General features: G+C 51.4%; 4 protein-coding genes across 4 annotated transcripts in view; 1 reads left to right on the top strand and 3 right to left on the bottom strand.

Moving 5' to 3' along the window:
- LOC135819289 (uncharacterized) overlaps window positions 1-6934 on the bottom strand; it is a 13592-nt gene extending 6658 nt beyond the window's left edge. Inside the window, exons 1-5 of the mRNA XM_065332827.1 lie at window positions 6919-6934; window positions 4310-4432; window positions 2886-3158; window positions 2477-2569; window positions 133-261 (exon numbers count right to left, since the gene is read on the bottom strand). Of these exons, the coding sequence (XP_065188899.1) occupies window positions 133-261; window positions 2477-2569; window positions 2886-3158; window positions 4310-4432; window positions 6919-6934 (634 nt within the window). The remainder of the gene's footprint in view (window positions 1-132; window positions 262-2476; window positions 2570-2885; window positions 3159-4309; window positions 4433-6918) is intronic.
- A 19-nt stretch (window positions 6935-6953) lies between these two features.
- Window positions 6954-7670, bottom strand: LOC135818227 (integrase/recombinase xerD homolog). Its single transcript, XM_065331940.1, has one exon. The coding sequence runs from the start codon at window positions 7668-7670 to the stop codon at window positions 6954-6956; it is 717 nt and encodes a 238-aa protein (XP_065188012.1).
- A 4790-nt stretch (window positions 7671-12460) lies between these two features.
- On the bottom strand, window positions 12461-16476 carry LOC135817303 (uncharacterized protein K02A2.6-like). The gene is made up of 2 exons (XM_065330840.1): window positions 13416-16476; window positions 12461-13329 (listed from the first exon to the last, which is right to left on the bottom strand). The coding sequence occupies exons 1-2, from the start codon at window positions 16474-16476 to the stop codon at window positions 12461-12463; spliced, it is 3930 nt and encodes a 1309-aa protein (XP_065186912.1).
- Window positions 16477-18968: 2492 nt separating this feature from the next.
- LOC135816309 (uncharacterized) lies at window positions 18969-19886 on the top strand. Its single transcript, XM_065329840.1, has one exon. It carries the CDS (start codon window positions 18969-18971, stop codon window positions 19884-19886), a length of 918 nt encoding a protein of 305 aa, XP_065185912.1.

Genomic DNA, 19886 nt, shown 5'->3' with positions numbered 1-19886 from the left:
GTCGCCGTGTAATGGCAAGATATAGGTGTGTCATAATAGTGACTGCTGGTTCTAACAGTATGCCAGTCTAAACAGTACTAACATAGTGCTGGAGATGTCACCAGAATGGTTGCATGAATCACAGTCACTTACTTCTCTCACACATCACTCCATGAAAACCCGGCCGACACTTGCAAACGGAAGACCCGACGTCGCACTCTCCGCCGTTCAAGCACGAGCAGTGAATGGAACAATTCACTCCAGAGTAGCCAAACGCACACACTGTGTATGCATGCATGCACGCACCAGAAGAACACAGCAGAGGCGCAAATCATCATTCAGCCACAACAAAACAGAAACAAAACAAATCCTGAAGGTTTAACAGGCAGCACACATGCACCAAAGTCACGTATAAACGCCGCATTACCAAGCAACACAAGCCCACCTTTTGAAAGACTTAAAAGTTAAATCAAGCTGTAATAATATCACTTTCAAACCAATGCACGCTCCTATGGCACTTCTTAAATTTTCCAACTCCGTAGGGTGTTTACAGACGGGCGTGAAAAGCTACACACTCAGACATGTTTCCTTGGCTTCATGGCTTGACAAGTTACATTGGACAAGTTGCCTTGGTTTTGTCATGACCCGAATTCGACTCGTCGTGAAAGCGACCACGCATTGAGTTCAGCAGCCCAAAGCTGGGCTCCGAGAAACTTCTAGAGTTCTGTAAGAACCATGATTAGTCCTGCGAAGGATTTGGCACTTTCGCTAGTTGAGCAGTCATGGCTTACAACTCGGGGCCCAGAGCAGCAAAGTGTGGTCGTACGTCGGCCACACCTTCCGTACAAGCCGTCAGCATTGAACGCACTACACTGTTGAGCTTGAGGGGGCCACGCTTAGTCCTGCAAAGGAGCTGATACCCTTGTAAGTCGAGCAAGAATGGCACCTCTTCTCACGTCGTACAACGCAAAGAGTCCTGAAGTGCTTCTTGTACTGCGGACTCCGTATCCCTTTTTGGGAGAGGACACGGCTTGGCCGTCTGGCACCTAACCCTACGGGGAGACGCAGAGGGAAGGGCCTATGGGCATGGGAGATGAAGGCGGCGCAAAACAAGGCCGACCGTTGTACGAAGGCGGCGTCCTCCAGGCCACCCGTCAGCCGAAGGTAGTTCATGCGTACGAAGAGAGGCGTCGCACGAAGACGCCTCGGAACCCAATTTGCTATACTTTGACTTGGGTGAGCTAGCTCCCCGGAATACTCTTCCATATATCCATTACCCTATCATTATATCACAAATTATACTTGTCTGAAATCACATAAAAGCCGCCGTCCCTCAATGAAATAAAGTATCTTTTGACCGCTCTCCTTCAACCCTCGACTGCCTTGTGTGAGCCGAAGAACAGGTGAGCTACTTATCTGCTTGAGTCGACTATATTGGTTGACTGCCTGGTGCCACTAGATGGATCACCGGCCATGACAATTTCATGGCTTGAAAAGTTACTCACTCGGACACGTTTCCTTGGCTTCATGGCTTGAAAAGTTACTCACTCGGACAAATTTCCTTAGTTTCATGGCTTGAAAAGTTACATCGGACAAGTTGCCTTGGTTTCATGGCTTGAAAAGTTACACTGGACAAGTTGCCTTGGTTTCATGATTGGCGTGGCATGGGCGGCGTTTCCGCTGATCCCGTTGTTCGGGGACACCATTCCCAGCGCAGTGGTTCCCACTGGCAACGGTTTTCCAGGCGTGAAATGATGATTTCCTGTACTTGCTGACTGGTGAACACTGGCTTCTTGTGTTGGGCATGAATAATTCGTCTCAGGGCATGAATAATTAGTCTCAGCAGTCTGGCATTCACATCCATAGAAGGTGGTGGTGCTCCTATGGATGGGGAAAACTCGTCCTGCAGGCGAGTCTCACACGAACCATGACTTTTTCTGCCATCCACATCACATCCATGGGGGGGGGGTCCTAAAATAAAATAAGAAAAGCAGACCCCAGGATCTCACACGAACCGTGAATTTTTCTGGCATCGGCAACGCCGTGATTCTTGTGTTAGGCATGAATGTCAATGAGCTTCTAGTAAACAAGTCTCTGTGTGTAGGCCGCTCTCGATCAGCACTGGCAACGCAGGAAAGAACGGAGCGTACGGCGAACAGAAGGAACAGGTTGTGGTGCCCCCCCCCTGACATCCTGCATTCACAATGGCAAAGACCATGGATTTTCCACATGCACAGCGAGTACCGTACTTTACTGGTTACAAGTCGACCTTTTAATGACCTAAAAACCAACCTAAAAGGGGGTAATCGACTTACAACCCGGGGTATAACTGCCCCTAAAAATCAGTAACTTGAGGCCCCAGGTTTGGACGTCGACTTATAACCGGGGTCGGCTTGCAACCGGTAAATATGGCATGTTACTGAACCTTGTACAAAGACTGTGAAGAAATTAAGACACGGTTGAGTGGAACCGCACATTCATCCACCGTAGGAATTACCTTGACACTTGGCTCCAGCAAAGTTTGGTGAGCACTTGCAATATCCGTTCAAAGTGTTGCAAACACCAGCATTCTTGCAGGCGCACGGATTCCCTACGTTAGATGGATACACAGAAAGATTGATAGATAAACGGACAGAAATATTGATAACTGAACAGACCGAAGGTATCTTATGTGCTTTCTTGCCTTCAATGTTGGCAGGAAAGGTGTAATGCTGATGAGAGTGCAGAGTAAATAGAGAGTGCCATCCATGTACGGGCAAGTGTAACGGGGCCACAACAAAAAGGAACATTGTTCCACTGGGTATGGATGTTTGCTTTCAACTATTATATATAGCATCAAGAAAAGCAAGAGAATGCAAAGGAGAACACATCACGAGAAAACGGGCATTCCCATGACGAAAACTTACTGTTTATAGGGGCTGTTGTTGGCATGGCTGTCGGAGTGGTTGTTGGTGTGGTTGTTGGTGTAGTTGTTGGTGTAGTTGTTGGTGTGGTTGTTGGTGTAGTTGTTGGTGTAGTTGTTGGTGTAGTTGTTGGTGTGGTTGTTGGAGTGGTTGTTGGTGTAGTCGTTGGTGTGGTTGTCGGAGTGGTTGTCGGAGTGGTCGTTGGTGTGGTTGTCGGAGTGGTTGTTGGTGTGGTTGTTGGTGTGGTTGTTGGTGCAGTCGTTGGATTTACACAAGCTGTAAAAGCAGAGAGGCAAAAGCAGTCGAGACAGTTGTGAAGAGAAAAAGAAAACATGCAGACATAAAGACATGTACATATCGCAGTTGTATCAAGACACTTCCAGGAGCACACACAGGCACGCCTACACGAGCGACTGTGCAGTCATTCAAAGTGGGGAGCTGAAGATGATTACACACCAACTGAACTGTAGCCCGTACATCTTGAAGAAGTCAAGAGCGCCAGTTGCTGTGCAATTCTGCACCTTACCATGACCCCACTTTCAATGTAAATTCCTCAACTCAATTTGAGCTGTCCTGAGTACATGTGCGGAGTTGCAAACTCTGGCTTTTATGTACATTGGGTAGTAGTGCATTGTCCCCGAACACCTTCCCCTCCCCTCCCCCCCCCCCCCCCCCTTTCCTCTCCCCACCCCTCTCCCATTCCAATCCACCCCCCTCCCCCTTTCCTCTCCCCTCCCCTCCCCCCCCCTTTCCTCTCCCCCCCCTCTCCCATTCCAATCCACCCCCCCCCCCCTCCTCTCCCAAACACAATGCCATGCAGTCTGTCAGAATAAGTTATAGAATGCCTAGCTGTTGCCGTCACAACATGTAATATGCAGCCTTCACAAAAAGTGCATGAAACGAGAGAGTGCAGATCGAATGGCTTGCCGACGCAGTGCAGATTGAATGGGTTGTCGACGTAGTGCAGATCGAATGGCTTGGCGACGCAGTTAAGATCCGGGATTACACCAGTGGTGTAATGCACGTGAGCAGGATCCAAGCAGGTCTCCAGCTGCAGAACTGCGGCTGAGTTGTATGCACTACACCATTTCCCCGTCGTGTATTCGCCTCAAGTATCATGCAAGGTAGGAGTCTGGTCATGACACACACGCGCATAAGGAAAGCACACACATGCTGGTTTTCGTCCACTCTTGGTCTTGAGCACAATACACGGTATGGATTACCGGGGCGTGGGAAGGTATTCGACATTGGCACAGCCATAAAAAGGTATTCCACATTGGCACAGCCATAAAAAGAGGCAGGGTCCGGGGGCATCACCCGGGAATGCTTTGGAAAATTGGGCCCAAATAGCCCATATGACAGTGAAATTACTGGTGCGGCTTTGGCCGCACCGGTTCCGATGCTCCTGTGTTAACCAGACTGCTTACCTTTCTCGCAGTGAATGCCGCTTCGGTTCTCCGGGCACAAGCACTCATAGCCACTTGGATTGTACGCTTCCACGCACACGCCGCCTGCCTGACATGGATCGTCAAAAAAAAACACACAATACCCTGCCAGACAAAGTACACACACACACACACACACACACACACACAGTACGAGCAGCAAGCGCTTTTCAGACCAATTCCATTGGCAGGTATGTACAGGCAAGCTACATCTACATGTATATGTGCTCTCACAAAGTCTTCCATCACCATGAGCTAACCAAGAGAGAACTTTGTGAACATACCAGTATTCGCATTTTGTATTAATTTTATTTTTTCATATTTTTCCCTTCACATGTGTATGAGTTATGAGCAATTGTCCACCATCGTAACAAGATAACACGCGGTCAGCAAGGGCAAGAAATCGGCACCAAACTACTACACTGTACTGAGACATTTCAACGACCTAACACCTTCCATGTTGTAAGGCACTTGGTAAGTGCGTCTGAGATGTGTTGGAACTATATGTAGGTGTTAGATGTCTGGGTGCGAGGGCCGTTGGACTTAGCGTAAACAATAAAATACTATGTCTATTATGTCCGTGATCTTCATACTTTTTTGAAGGCCAGAACCTGATTGCTGATCTTTTCGAAATGGAATATAACGCGCTGTAATGCGTGTGGTACGTGCATGAAAACGTGCGTATGCCACGGTGGTCACTATTCGGACCTTGCACTGTAGTCCCCGTTCTTGTATGACATTAACCCGACTGCTGCATGGACGATAAGTGCTGCGAATAGTGATGATGCACCCTGGCCTGAGTAGCTCGCTTGGCTAATTGAAAGTCTGCCGACCTGGGCCACATTATGTTGCTAATACATGCACAACCCCAGTCACAGCGCACGAGTTGGTTGAGTTTGGCCGTCAGGAGGCCAGCGCAAGGTATCCGGGGCGCGGGTCTGATTCCAGCGAGGGGCAATGTGGTACCCCGCAGCGCAAGGGTAGCGTGATACCCTAAGCCAACGTGCGTGCTGCATGAGTAGCGTGATACTCGCCGAGCGCTTTTGCTGTTGCCTAGCAACGCGTTTCTGTCTTTCCTGGGCCCCCAAATGCATGTTGGGTGGCCCTGCGCATGACTGCACGTTGTCATAGCAACCTTGGAAATCTCAAGCCGGTTACCAACAAGCTAGGAATCAGACCAAGCCGCCGAATGCCCCCAAATTCTGCGTTGGTCAGCCCAATGACCTTAGTGTGGTATTCAAGCGCTTCAGCTACATGTACGTAGCGTGCCATTCGTATGGTTGTTTTCCCTTAGTGACACTGATAAGGGTTTGAATCGCATGTAGTCGGCAAAAGCAATGGGTGGCATGATGCCTCAGGTGGGAGCTATAGCACAGCAACTGAGGGTGCAGGTAACTTATCATAAGTATCAGAGGCGTGCGTGCACAGTCAGTGCTAGAACGTGAGTGCATACGTCCGCGAATGGGCGTACCAGCGTGTGCGCAGCGTGTGTACCTGCATGCGTGCTTGCGCGGTGTCAGACTGCGGGTGCGCGTACGCGTGCATGCATATGTGTGTGCATGCGTGGGGGTGTGCGTGCGTGTGTATGCGGGTGCGTGTGTGTGGGTGTGGCTGTGCGCGCTTGCGCCAGCCCCCCGGGGCGCGGGTCTGATTCCAACGATGGGCAATGTGGTACCCCACAGCACAAGGGTAGCGTGATACCCTACGCAGCACAAGGGTAGCGTGATACCCTACGCAGCACAAGGGTAGCGTGATACCCTACGCAGCACAAGGGTAGCGTGATACCCTACGCAGCACAAGGGTAGCGTGATACCCTACGCAGCACAGGGTAGCGTGATACCCTACGCAGCACAGGGTAGCGTGATACCCTACGCAGCACAAGGGTAGCGTGATACCCTACGCAGCACAAGGGTAGCGTGATACCCTACGCCAACGTGCGCGCTGCATGAGTAGCGTGATACTCACCAAGCGCTTTTGCTGTTGCCTAGCAACGCGTTTCTGTCTTTCCTGGGCCCCCAAATGCATGTTGGGTGGCCCTGCGCATGACTGCACGTTGTCATAGCAACCTTGGAAATCTCAAGCCGGTTACCAACAAGCTAGGAATCAGACCAAGCCGCCGAATGCCCCCAAATTCCGCGTTGGTCAGCTGAATGACCTTAGAATGGTATTCAAGCGCTTCAGCTACATGCATGTAGTTCGAATGCAGGCCATTCGTATGTTTGTATTCCCTTAGTGACAATGATAAGGGTTTGAATCGCATGCAGTCGCAAAGGCTATGGGTGGCATGGTGCCATAGGTGAGAGCAATAGCACCGCAACTAAGTGGAGCAGATAGCTTCTCATAAGTATCAGAAGCGTGCGTGCACAGTCAGTGCTAGAACGTGAGTGCGTGCGTCCGCGAGTGGGCGTACCAGCGGGTGCGCAGCGTGTGTGCATGCGTGCATGCTTGCACGGTGTCAGAGTGCGGGTGCGCGTACGCATGCGTGTGTGCATGCATGTGGGTGTGCGCGTGCGTGCGTGCGTGTGTATGTGTATGCGGGTGTGTGTATGTGGCTGTGCGCGCTTGCGCGCCTGCGGACGGTGAACAGTTACTTTCCACAGCAGACATAGTGCTTGCAGCAGGCACTTCACCATCTGCTGAGTTTCATGATCTCGGATTCGGTGAAGCCGCTCAATGCTCCTGTGGTTGCGGGTCCGGCTCTGAGGCCGTGCAGTGGATACTGGTTCGGTGGGTACCCTGGGCTGCTCAGGAGCTGACGGATTAGACGTGTGAGTCTTTGTGCAGCCAGGAAATTGCCACAGCTTTCGATGACCAGTGGTCTATTGGGCAGGTTGGGGCGTCTGGAGAGATAGGTATGCATGGCTCTGACCGGGCAAACCGTTGAGTTGGTGGTTGTGAGCCGGACGGAGTGACCCTTGCCGAGTTGGTCGGTCTTGGACTTCTTGATTGTGACCTGTATGGCCTGCGGCGTGATGGAGAGGTCATTTGTTCGGAGGCCCCCGTCTGACATAGTTGTGGCGGTTGTGGAAGTGTATTCGCTTGCCCGGAGACAGGCGAAGAAGCCCAGGCAAATGGCTGCCCATGCCATGGCTCGGTCGGTAGCGTTGAGATTAGACCTAATCAGGGCGTTGCGCATAGTTGCCATGTGAGGCCGGAGGATTGGCTTGCTGGCGTTCTTAGTTCGGTTGTCCTGTGCGCGTGCCACTCCTTTAACTGCGAGGTCCCCTCTTCGCGAAGAGAGATCTTTGCCGTTTTCTTTGGCAATTGCCCGGATCGCCGACACATACAAGCGGACGGTTGACGCGGCATGTTGACGTGCCAGGTAGGCTACAAACGCTAGCATGATGGTGTCTGTAATCACCTTGGTGCCGACTAGTTTGCAGAATTGGTGCAGTCGTTTCCAGGCTGTCGCGCATGTGGCGCTCAGGCACCACAACATCAACAGAGACTCGACCAGCCCGCTGTGCTGCTGTTGCTGCTGCTACTGTTGGGAGTGTTGGCTGTGCACGTGGAGGTACCACTGGTTGCAGACCCATCGATGTGGTCAAATGGCTGTGCGCGTTCAATATGTAAAGCCACACGGCGACGCTCACCGCCATACTTGCGCTCTAGCAACTTCTTAGCTGCGTCATAGGCTGATGGTGACGGTAGCAAATCGCTCGATGGCTGTCAGTGCTTCTCCTGCCAAATACTGCCTCAATTGCAACAGCTTGTACTGAGGGGTGGCGGGTGCACTATCTACACATGCCATGAAAGCTTCTCGGAATGACTCAAACGTACGTTTGTCACCGCTGAATATCGGTATGCCAACTCGTTGTAGCTGCTTCCATGGCTCTGCACGAGCCTGGTTTTGTTGCATTTGAGGTAGCCCTGTTGCATACATTTGATTTCCAATATTGGATGGTGTTGCATAACCCTTGGCTGTTGCATGTACCCGGAAGACATCTGCGGTTGGTCGGTATGCCCATATACATTAGTACCTTTAGAAGCCATTGACATTGTGCTCATAGGCGGTGCCTGCCACTGGATACATGACTGGGGCGCTGCCATTGACACTGGAGGCTTTCTGAAAGAGTGTGGATTAGCCTGTGTACGAACACTGTACTTAGTATTCACTGCAGTATTCACACTATGCGTACTGGTTGAGTATACAGAATTGCTTGGAAGAACATTGCTACTGCCAGTACTGCCCAAGGGTAATGTAGGACCAGTAACCTAGAACTACTACTAGATGTACTGCCTGAGGTAGTTGTGTTTGCAGTAGCAGGCCTAGCAAGAACACTCACACCATCATTGACACTTACTGTGGTACATGTGGTGGCACTTGTCATGGTCACTGTTGCAGAACCATCTGTATACTGGCCAATGTTGGACTGGACAGCGCTGGTGACCTCTGGGATGGTACCACCAGTACCAGTAGCTGTTGAAATTGAGTGCCCTGTTACTGCTGTGCGGTCATCCGTGTCAAAACATAGTTGTTGATCAGTTGCATTTGTTGCATCTCCACTGGCGGACCTGTTCATATCTCGTTGTTGTAGCGATCTGGCCAGCAATCCCGGTTGTGACTCAAACCCAAGTGGTCCTGCGGACAGTTCATTGCTGTAAACATGTCCTGGCCACCAGCCACCGACTTCCCTGGCTTCATCGCGGCACTGTTGATGCGAATTACCGGTATACTGCTGCGTTTCAGCTGAGGCGACTGGCACGCGGTGAGTTGTTCTTACAATTTCAAACGCCAAGTCCGTCGCTTCGTCAAATTGCCTCTGGAGTACTTCCAGCTCACTAATCATCTTATCCTTCTCTCTCGCATTGCTGAGCAGCTCTCTGCTTCGTATAAACCAGCTAGATCTGTGATCGTCCCTTCCGCCTTCCGCTGTCTCATATGATCTTTCGAGCTCGTTCATTTCTTTTTCGACATCGAAATAGCTCTCATCGTCCGTGCATCGCATCTGCACTCGCTGGGCTTTTACTATCAGCCCTTGTCTTGTCCTGCATTTTCCTGGCTCGGAGCGCAGAAATTGCAAAACAGTTGGATGCACGCAGCAGCACAGCTAGCAAGAGAAAGAGCCGTGGATGGGTTTGTTCCTGTTTTTGATGGCTGTGGCCATCCGTTGGCCCAACGGTCTCGTGTGAGTACGGCGTTTGTTTGTGCTGCCAGCTCGCGTCCGGCGTTTGTTTGTGCTGCCAGCTCGGGCCCGGTGTGCGAGTGAAACCGAACCGTGACAAAGGCTTTCGCTCTTTACTGCTATTGACTGGCTTTTCATACGATGCCTATTGATGTCTAGAGACATGCTGTCTAGCCTTCCCCTGGTACGCATTCACGGGGCTTTGTTGAAGTTCGTGCCGTGAACTGCCAAAGGGAATTGTTTGAATGGTGCTGGGGCAAGTGCGACATTACGGCGTCCCTGCAGCCGGCCTAATCGCGTTTGTTGCCACAACCGATTTTATCATGCTGTGTGCTATGTGCGATGTGTGGACAGTGACATGGACACGCATGGCCATTTAATAAATAAAAAAAGAGAATCAAGGAGCTACAAATTAGGCTAGAATATCCACCAACACCACCAGTTACTTTACAATCAACTCACGCAGTAACATTGTGCGACACTGACAAACAATACTGACGTTCTGCATGAGATGAATAGTGGATATTATAGCCTGACACTTGTAGCTCCTCGGTCCTCTTTTCTTCTTGTACATACTAAAAACTTTGGCTAACGCTCTGCGGATATGCCAGGAACAAACGCACTCGCACACGCACAATCATTGAGCCTTACTCTGTGTGCCACAACCTGCCATCTCTACGTCATCCACGTAACTCGGTGGCATTGACACGGAGAGTTTGATAATTTCGCCGCTCGCTGGTGGTGGAAATGTGCCAAAGGGACCAAGTGTAATGGGTGTCCATACTGAAGTGACATTGCTGTGTTACACGCAACAACAAAACAAAACAACAACAACAACAACAACAACAAGGAAATGAAATTTGCGCCAGAAAACTTATGGGTAAAACATCGTCTTGACTATTTTTAGGCAGTGAAGGAGAATGTAAAATGAGAAAATCATAAGAAACAGAAAGTGACTGCCACGGATAAGAAGAGCCTCTATATAGCACTTAGTTCTGCTTCTTTTGGTGCGCGACGGGCATTGTTCTACTATGCAACAATTGCACGTGTATTATGTCCGTGTTGCAAGCTTTGTACGCTGCTCGTGTATAGTAGTTACATTTATCGATAGCAATAGTTGCTGCTCCTTCCCCCTCCGTAGCGTAGTGTATGTAGTGTTATCTTGTATGGGTGTGTGTACCCATTGTGCATGCTTGTTCTCTTATTTGTACTCTTCTCTTTATAGATCTAGACTATCCGTTACGGTATCCCTTTGATGATTCATCCCATATCTAGATGTGTCATGCACTGTAGCGTACCCTCAAGTACTCTACTAGATCCCGATATGGAGTACCCGCGACTGCCTTGCTCTATTATGTTTTTCTTTCACTACTATTTGTGTTCTTGCACTGATAATGAAAAGGGAGTTCTTTTTACCTCAGCCATGAGAGGTTTGCATTTTCTCTGCTTTCGCGATGAGTTATCAAAGTAACAGTTAGTTGACAATAAGAAAAGATCAACGTTGTCGTGTGAGTTTTTGTCGTGAGCAAACTGGGCTCCGAGTTCGTCAACATCAAATTGGTAGCAGAGGATGGTTTTCTACTAGAGTGATCCACGATTAGTTGAGATGGAGCAACAAGGCTCCAACGAACCGCAGGAATCCAGGAGCGAGGCTCAACCGTCGGAGGTAGTTGCAGACGATACTGCAAGCACAGGGAGCTGCCGAGATCAAGACGCTGAGCAGACATCCGATGCGCCACCAACGCAAGGTGGGTTGGGTGATGTCGGTGAAGCAGGATCGAGCATCTGTGCGCTCCGAGCCAGGAAAACGCAGGACAAGAAGCAATTCACGAACATCCGACGAGGGCTGATAGTAAAAGCCCAGCGAGTGCAGATGCGATGCACGGACGATGAGAGCTATTTCGATGTCGAAAAAGAAATGAACGAGCTCGAAAGAGCATATGAGAGAGCGGAAGGGACGATCACAGATCTAGCTGGTTTATACGAAGCAGAGAGCAATGCGAGATAGAAGGATAAGATGATTAGTGAGCTAGAAGTACTCCAGAGGCAATTTGACAAAGCGACGGACTTGGCGTTTGAAATTGTAAGAACAACTCACGGCGTGCCAGTCGCCTCAGCTGAAACGCAGCAGTATACCGGTAATTCGCATCAACAGTGCCGCGATGAAGCCAGGGAAGTCGGTGGCTGGTGGCCAGGACATGTTTACAGCAATGAACTGTCCGCAGGACCACTTGGGTTTGAGTCACAACCGGGATTGCTGGCCAGATCGCTACAACAACGAGATATGAACAGGTCCGCCAGTGGAGATGCAACAAATGCAACTGATCAACAACTATGTTTTGACACGGATGACCGCACAGCAGTAACAGGGCACTCAATTTCAACAGCTACTGGTACTGGTGGTACCATCCCAGAGGTCACCAGCGCTGTCCAGTCCAACATTGGCCAGTATACAGATGGTTCTGCAACAGTGACCATGACAAGTGCCACTACATGTACCACAGTAAGTGTCAATGATGGTGTGAGTGTTCTTGCTAGGCCTGCTCCTGCAAACACAACTACCTCAGGCAGTACATCTAGTAGTGTTTCGGGGTAAACAAGTTAGTTGTTTACCATAGGATTATATTCTCACTTGGCCATTGTAGGCAAATCATAAGAACCACGACATCTAAAGGATGCTGCATGAAAGTAGGCAGCTGCGAGATGCGTATCTCGCGCATGCTCTTGCATGGCTACGTAATGCATTACATCATAATACAACATCCCCTTCGTCATAAAGGAGTTTAACAACCTACATAATATACCGTACGTATATGACGGCGTGTTCACAATATAGAACATAACATCCAACAATAGCTCTATGTACAAGGTAACAATCATGAATGGCACACGACGGCGTGCTAACAATACAGAGACATAGTATCCAACAATAGCTCTATGTACAATATAACAATGGCACCTCAGCTACTGTGACATAAGCGAACAGGTCCATGAGGCCTCTCTGGCCCTACACATCCAGGATTGACCTGGGTGCGACTGCGCGGCCAGACCGTGTTCGATACAGCTGGGTGGCAGGTTCAGCAGGCTGGCTAACGTCACACGGTGACGGCGGCTGAGACTGGCTAACGTCGCTCCACGGCGACGGCACGTCACTCGGCGGCTGAGGGCCTGCGAGACTGGCATCCGGCGGGAAGTGGACCCGCCTCTCTCTGAGGTGGGTACGGTTGCGCCGCACTTCTGTCCCATGGTCAGGCTGCACCATGTATGACCGTGGCCCGTTGACAGACTGGGTTACGATACCAGGTTCCCACAGGTGCGTGGTCGGGCTGCGGATGCCGACGTGCTGACCAGGAACTAGGGGGCGGAGAGACTGCGCTCGCTGGTCATGGTGTACTTTCTGCTGGTCCTGCCGTTCCTCGAGCTTCTGTCGGATGGCCTCGTCCCGAGTGTCGCGCTGGTGTTTGCGAGGCAGGTTGTCCTGTACCTGACGACCGAACAGCATCTCGGCCGGCGACGGTAAGCCCTGGCACACTGGGGTGGCGCGAATGCACAGCAGTGCTAAGTGCGGGTCGGTCCCGCTCTCCCTTGCCTTCTCGAGAGCTCTCTTAGCGATCTTGACTTGCGATTCGATAAACCCGTTACTCTGCGGGTGATGTGGCGACGACGTACTGTGGCGGAATCCATATTCGGCAGCAAACTCCGCGAACAGATGGCTGCTGTATTGCGGCCCGTTGTCCGACTTCAGCACGGCTGGGATGCCGTGCTCACCGAAAATCTCCTTGAGGTGCTGGATGATGGCCCTGCTGGTCGCTTGTCCGGCAGGCAGCTTCCGGGTGATAAAGTACTTGGAGTAGTAGTCGGCGGCAATGAGGTATTCTGACCCGCCGAGGTAGAACAGGTGCCTAAGGTGTGCCATGCCCTTGGCGGAATATCGGGCTGCATCAGTGGTTCCTTGGCTTGACTGCTCTGGTGGCGCTGGCACGTCGTGCAAGATGAGACAGTTGCTTCGATATCCTTGTTGATGTCCTTCCAGAAGACGGACGTTCTGGCTCGCAGCTTGGTCTTCTCTATGCCTTGGTGGCTGGCGTGCAGCTTGCTGAGGATTTCCCCCCTCATTGGCGGGGGAATCAGGACGCGACTGCTCTTCAGGATGATACCGTCCTCGGTGCTCATCTCGTCGCGGAAATTCCAGTACGGGAGCAGAATTGCCGGCACCGCGCTCCTCTCTGATGGCCAGCCACTGAAGATCATCTCCTTCAGTGCTGACATCTCGGCGTCTTTAGCCGACTCCTCGCGGATCCTCGTCATCGCTGCATCGCTGAATTGCGGGAACACGGCGTGTACACTGACGTCGAGGTCCTCAATTGGCTCTGTTTCCTCTGGCGACAGTCGGGATAGCGCGTCTGCGATCGGAATGTCCTTTCCGGGGCGGTACTTGATGGTCATGTCGTACGGCTGCAGCTTCAGCAGCATGCGCTGTAGACGCGGCGGGGCTGCGCGGAGGTGCTTGAGCTTGATTGACTCCAGCGGCTTGTGGTCGGATTCTACTGTGAATGACTGACCGAATAGGTAGGTGTGGAATCTTTCACACCCGTATACGACAGCTAAGAGCTCACGCTCAATATTGGCGTAGCGAGACTCCGTCTCGGTAAGCTTCTTGCTGGCGAATGCAACAGGCTTGTCGTCCTGCAGCAGAGTGGCGCCGAGACCTTTCATGGAAGCGTCGACTTGTAGTGTCGTTGCCTTGCCTGGGTCAAAGTAACTGAGCGTTACTTCTGTCGAAATGGCGGCCTTGACCTTGTCGAAGGTGCGCTGGTGGCTGTCTGTCCAGGCGAACGGTGTATCTGGCTTGGTCAGCTCACGCAGGTGCGCGGTCAGTGTGCTGGCATTCGGTATGAACGGGCTCATGTACGTGACTAGCCCGAGGAACGTCTGGAGCTCGTCCTCGTTCTCGGGGTGCTCCATCTGCTTCAGCGCTGAGACCTTCTTCGGGTCGGGCTGTATTCCGTCAGCGCTGCAGATGATGCCGAAGAACTTGATCTTGTCCTCTTTGATGCGGCATTTGTCTGGGTTCAACTTGAGACCAGATTGTTCGCAGCGAACCATCATCTGGTGCATGTTGAGATCATGGTCCTCGTCTGACGTCCCGTATGTGACGATGTCGTCTGCGATGCCGGTGACGCCTGAGCACCCTTCGAACGTCTGGTCGATCCTTGCTTGGAAGACATCTTGCGACATCTTGAGGCCGAATGGCATGCGAAGAAATCTGTAGCGCCCGAATGGTGTGTTGAAGGTGGTGAGGTAACTGGATTCGTCGTCGAGCTCCACATTCCAGTACCCACATTTGACGTCGACGATCGAGAACACTTTGGCACCTCTCAACTTCGGGGTGATCTCCTCAATGGTGGAGACCACGTGGTGCTCTCGCAGGATGGCCTGATTGAGGTCCTTGGGGTCTAGGCACAGGCGTAGCTTGCCATTGTCTTTGAGGCGGAACACGAGGCTGTTCACCCATGCTGTTGGTTCGCCTTCCTGGATCTTGGTGATGATGCCGTTCTGGATCATGTCCTCCAGCTCCGTCTTGATCTCGTCTCTCAGTGCGATGGCGTGGAGGTGGCGTGGAGGGTGTACAACCGGGACGACGTTGGGGTCCACTGTGATGTGGTACTTGCCTGGGAATTTCCCAATGCCATCGAAGCACTTCGGGTATTGCTTCATCAGGTCGTCCTTGTCTCGGATGCTCGCTGGCTTCTCCTGGACAGCGCAGTTCAGCGTGACTAACTGCAGGACTGTCGCTGTCGGGAGGCCGATGATAGCAGTGCCAGGGCAGTCCGTGATGTAGAAGTCAGCGAGTTGACTCTTGCCATCGTAAGAGCACGGAATAGGACGGGTTCCGCATTGCTTTATCTTGGATCCGCCGTACGCTGTGAGGGTGGTACTTGACGGCTTCACGGACTTCGGCTTTGGGTATCCGTTTGGTCCGACGTGCTGGGGAAACATTTGGCAGAACACTCTCAGCGGCAATATATTGCCCTGGGCGCCCGTATCCACCTTGGCTCTCAAGGTGGCCGGTCTGTTGGTGTTGTCCAGGCTGACATTGAGGGTCGCGAACACCTCTCGCTCTAGTGGCGGTTGGTGACGCTCGACGCTGTCGATGATGACGGCGTCGAAATGCAGTGCGTCGAAGCGTCTCCGTGGGCTGGGGCTCCTCTGGGGGTAGCGCTCCCGCGGGCTGGGGCTCCTCTGGCGCCAGCGTCCGCGTTGCTGGCCCCTTCCATGTGCCTCGTCTCTCCCCTGCGAACGGCATACGTTTGCCCAGTGATTCGCCTTCCCGCATTTGTTGCAGGTGGAGCCGTGCGCTGGGCACTTGCTTGGGTGGTGGGTTCGTCCACATTTGCCGCAGTCTGCGTGTCCCACAGATTTGGAAATGGCGTGAACCGTTTCAGGTAGACGGCTGCTGCTGGTGGCGGTGGACAGCTGCTCCATGTGGCGCTGTGTTGCTTCATAAGTACGGGCCTTGTCAAGCGCTTCGTCCAGAGTCAAATCACTACCACCCTCCAGCAGGCGTTCTTGCACTTTCGAGTGCTTCGTCCCCACGATTAGCTGTTCTATCAGGCGATCGTTAGTCTCCTGAGCGTCCCTGAACTTGCACTTGGACGTCTTCTTCTTACACCTCGCAAAGAAATCATCTACAGACTCGTCGGGTTGCTGGCGGTATTTCTGAAGCTCAAACCGAGCCAGTCGTGCATTTACCCGTGGCTGCAAATGCTTATTAAATTTCTTGAAGACGGCAGCTACTTTGGATTTGTCGCTTGCATTATCCCACTCGAAACTATTGAAAGCATCAACACCAGTTCTCCCGATCCATAGCATGACATAGGCGACCTTTTCCTTGTCGGACTTGTCGGAAAAGGGCCCTTGGAAAACTAGAAGGCAGTATTGTTGGAACCGCTCGAATTCATCAGGTAAATCTGCGGCTTGCCAATCCATCGACGGCGGGGTAAATCCGGCTGCTTCTGCCATTTTACCTCTTGCACCGGTGGCGCTACTGCGACAATTCTAGGGCGTTTATTTAGTTTACTTCTGACACCATGTTTCGGGGTAAACAAGTTAGTTGTTTACCATAGGATTATATTCTCACTTGGCCATTGTAGGCAAATCATAAGAACCACGACATCTAAAGGATGCTGCATGAAAGTAGGCAGCTGCGAGATGCGTATCTCGCGCATGCTCTTGCATGGCTACGTAATGCATTACATCATAATACAACAGTAGTAGTTCTAAGGTTACTGGTCCTACATTACCCTTGGACAGTAGCAATGTTCTGCCAAGCAATTCTGTACCCTCAACCAGTACGCATAGTGTGAATACTGCAGTGTCTACTAAGTACAGTGTTCGTACACAGGCTAATCCACACTCTTTCAGAAAACCTCCAGTGTCAATGGCAATGCCCCAGTCAGGTATCCAGTGGCAGGCACCGCCTGTGAGCACAATGCCAATGGCTTCTACAGGTACTAATGTATATTGACATACTCACCAACCACAGATGCCCCAGTCAGGTATCCAGTGGCAGACACCGCCTGTGAGCACAATGTCAATGGCTTCTACAGGTACAAATGTATATGGGCATACTCACCAACCACAGATGTCTTCCGGGTACATGCAACAGCCAATGGTTTATGCAACACCATCCAATATTGGAAATCAAATGTATGCAACAGGGCTACCTCAAATGCAACAAAACCAGGCTCGTGCAGAGCCATGGAAGCAGCTACAACGAGTTGCCGATATTCAGCGGTGACAAACGTACGTATGAGTCACTCCGAGAAGCTTTCATGGCATGTGTAGATAGTGCACCCGCCACCCCTCAGTACAAGCTGTTGCAATTGAGGCAGTATTTGGCAGGAGACGCACTGACAGCCATCGAGCGATTTGGCTACTCACCATCAGCCTATGACGCAGCTAAGAAGTTGCTAGAGCGCAAGTATGGCGGTGAGCGTCGCCGTGTGGCTCTACATATTGAACAGATCAATAGTATGTCCGTAGTGAGAGCCAACCGACCGAAAGAGATGGAGCACTTTGCCGAGCTGCTTGCCGTGGCTGTAGTCAACATGAAAGATTCAGGTCGAGCCATGGAATTGGGCCATGGCACATTCTACCTCAGTCTGTTGAGGAAGCTAGATGAACGTAACCTCGCCCAATACCACCGGTGGCGACATGATAAATCTCAGCCAGAGACAGTTGAAGTACTTCTCGAGTGGGTGAACCTGGAGGCAGAGTTCTTGGTAGTAGCGTCAGAAACCGTGAGCGGATTCAGTGGCAACGCGGCAGCTCAGCCACAGCCAGCTCAATCAGCCAGTGTGCATAGACGACAGTTCACCAGCCGGACACCGCCAATGTTCAAGAATACGGCGCGTACATTCGCGAATGCTGGTATACCAGCCAACCGAGATTGCCCGGCATGTAATGGACCGCATCCACTGTGGAAGTGTGCGGAGTTCAAGTTTTACAGTGTCGGATAACGGTGGCAAGTAGCAAAGCAAGCCAATGTCTGTTTCAGATGCTTGTCATATGGTCACACTGCTCAAAGACGTACACCTGCGGCATTGACGGTTGCAAGGACACCCATCATCGGACCTTGCACGACTCCAACAGACAAGGCTCTTGTAATGCTGTTAGTATCAATCAGACATCTGCTCCAGCAGATAGCAGCAAGCCACGTAGTAACCGCACCAGCAAGTCCTCACCGAGTAGCGACAAGGCCTCTAGCAAGGCAGACAACAAGGTGCATGGAACGGCATTGTCTGTCAGGGAAGGGGAGTGCAACAAACCAAGTACCACAACTACACCAGTGTCCTTTAGAACTGTTCCAGTGATACTACGCAACGCCAACAGACAAGTGGTTGTGAATGCTATTCTCGACGACGGGAGTATGATGTCATATATAAATGCTGATGTAGCCTCTGAATTAGGGTTACAGGGTCATACTGAGAAGGTGACAATCAGCACGCTCAATGGACGGCAGGAAACATTCTCCACTACTCCTGTCTCCGTGAACATCTCCGGCCTGGACGTGAGACAGCTCGAATAGAAGCAAGAACAATGCGACGAGTTGTGGGAGACCTCCACGCAATTCCATGGAGCTATGAAGCCGAGACCTCTGGTCGGCGGAGCTTAATGGGCCCCACCACCACACTCCATCATTCACCCCAGTGTCTGGAGATATGTGGATTTTGTAGAAAAAAAAAGAAAAAAAAATTGACTGGCGTCAACATGGCCCAAAATGGAAACACTTGAAGGGCATCCAGTTTCCAGCCATTAACGACAATCGAGGCGTAGATCTCCTCATTGGCAATGATCATGCTAACCTGCACGAATCGCTGAGGGACATTCGTGGGTAACCAGGTGAGCCGATTGCCCGTCTAACACCACTGGGCTGGACTTGTGTTGGACCAACGGCAACAACGTTACATGCACATACCGCCATCACTCTGTACGCGGGTGACAGGCACGAAATGGAAGCCGACACTCTCCTCCGACAGTTCTGGGAGCTCGAAAAAACCGACTCGGATTTGGAAACCGCATTCAGTCCAGATGATCAGACCATCGTGGATGCAACTGTCAAATCAATGGTGAAGAACGACCAGGGACATCAAGTAAGTGTGCCGTGGCGTAAAGACGGCCCACAACCACCCAACAACCAAGAGATGACGATGCAGCGACTCCGTAGCACCGAACGGCGTTTAGCAAAGCAACCAGATGTAGCAGCATCATACGACAAAATCATTCAACAGTACTTGGAAAAAGGGTACGTTCGACTAGTCTTACCAGGCGAGCCCCCTCTACCATCCAAATGGCTGCTACCACACTTCCCAGTACTCAGACCGGACAAGAGTACTACCAAGGTGCGTATCATGTTTGATGCATCTGCTCGCCTTAATGGAGTCTCGCTGAATGATACGATACATCAGGGTCGTAAGCTGCAACAGGATCTAGCGAAAGTACTACTTCGCTTCCGCAAGAATCCGATCGCAGTGGCCTGTGATATCAGTGAGATGTATCTCCAAATTCATCTTGCTGAAGAGGATCGTCCGTACCACCGATTTCTGTGGCGCAGTGACCCAGGGTGGGACAATGAACCAGACGAGTATGAATTCACCAGAGTCGTGTTCGGTGTTAATTGCTCACCATTCCTCGCACAGCTGGTCACCCAGGAGCACGCTAAGGCAAACAGTAGCAAATGGCCGCAAGCAGCTGAGACCGTCCTTCAGTCGACATACATGGATGACAGTCTGGATTCAGCACCATCAGTTGCAGATGCAATCAGCCTCTATCGACAACATTCAGATCTGTGGAGTGACACTGGAATGGTTGCTCGCAAGCGGATCTCCAATTCAAAGGAAGTACTAGAGCAGACACCAGCAACAGACTGA

The sequence above is a fragment of the Sycon ciliatum genome, chromosome 1, assembly GCF_964019385.1.
Source record: "Sycon ciliatum chromosome 1, ocSycCili1.1, whole genome shotgun sequence".
NCBI classification, from domain to species: domain Eukaryota; kingdom Metazoa; phylum Porifera; class Calcarea; order Leucosolenida; family Sycettidae; genus Sycon; species Sycon ciliatum.
The sequence above is the reverse complement of the archived record's forward strand: the minus strand, read 5'-3'. Positions and strand labels throughout refer to the sequence as shown.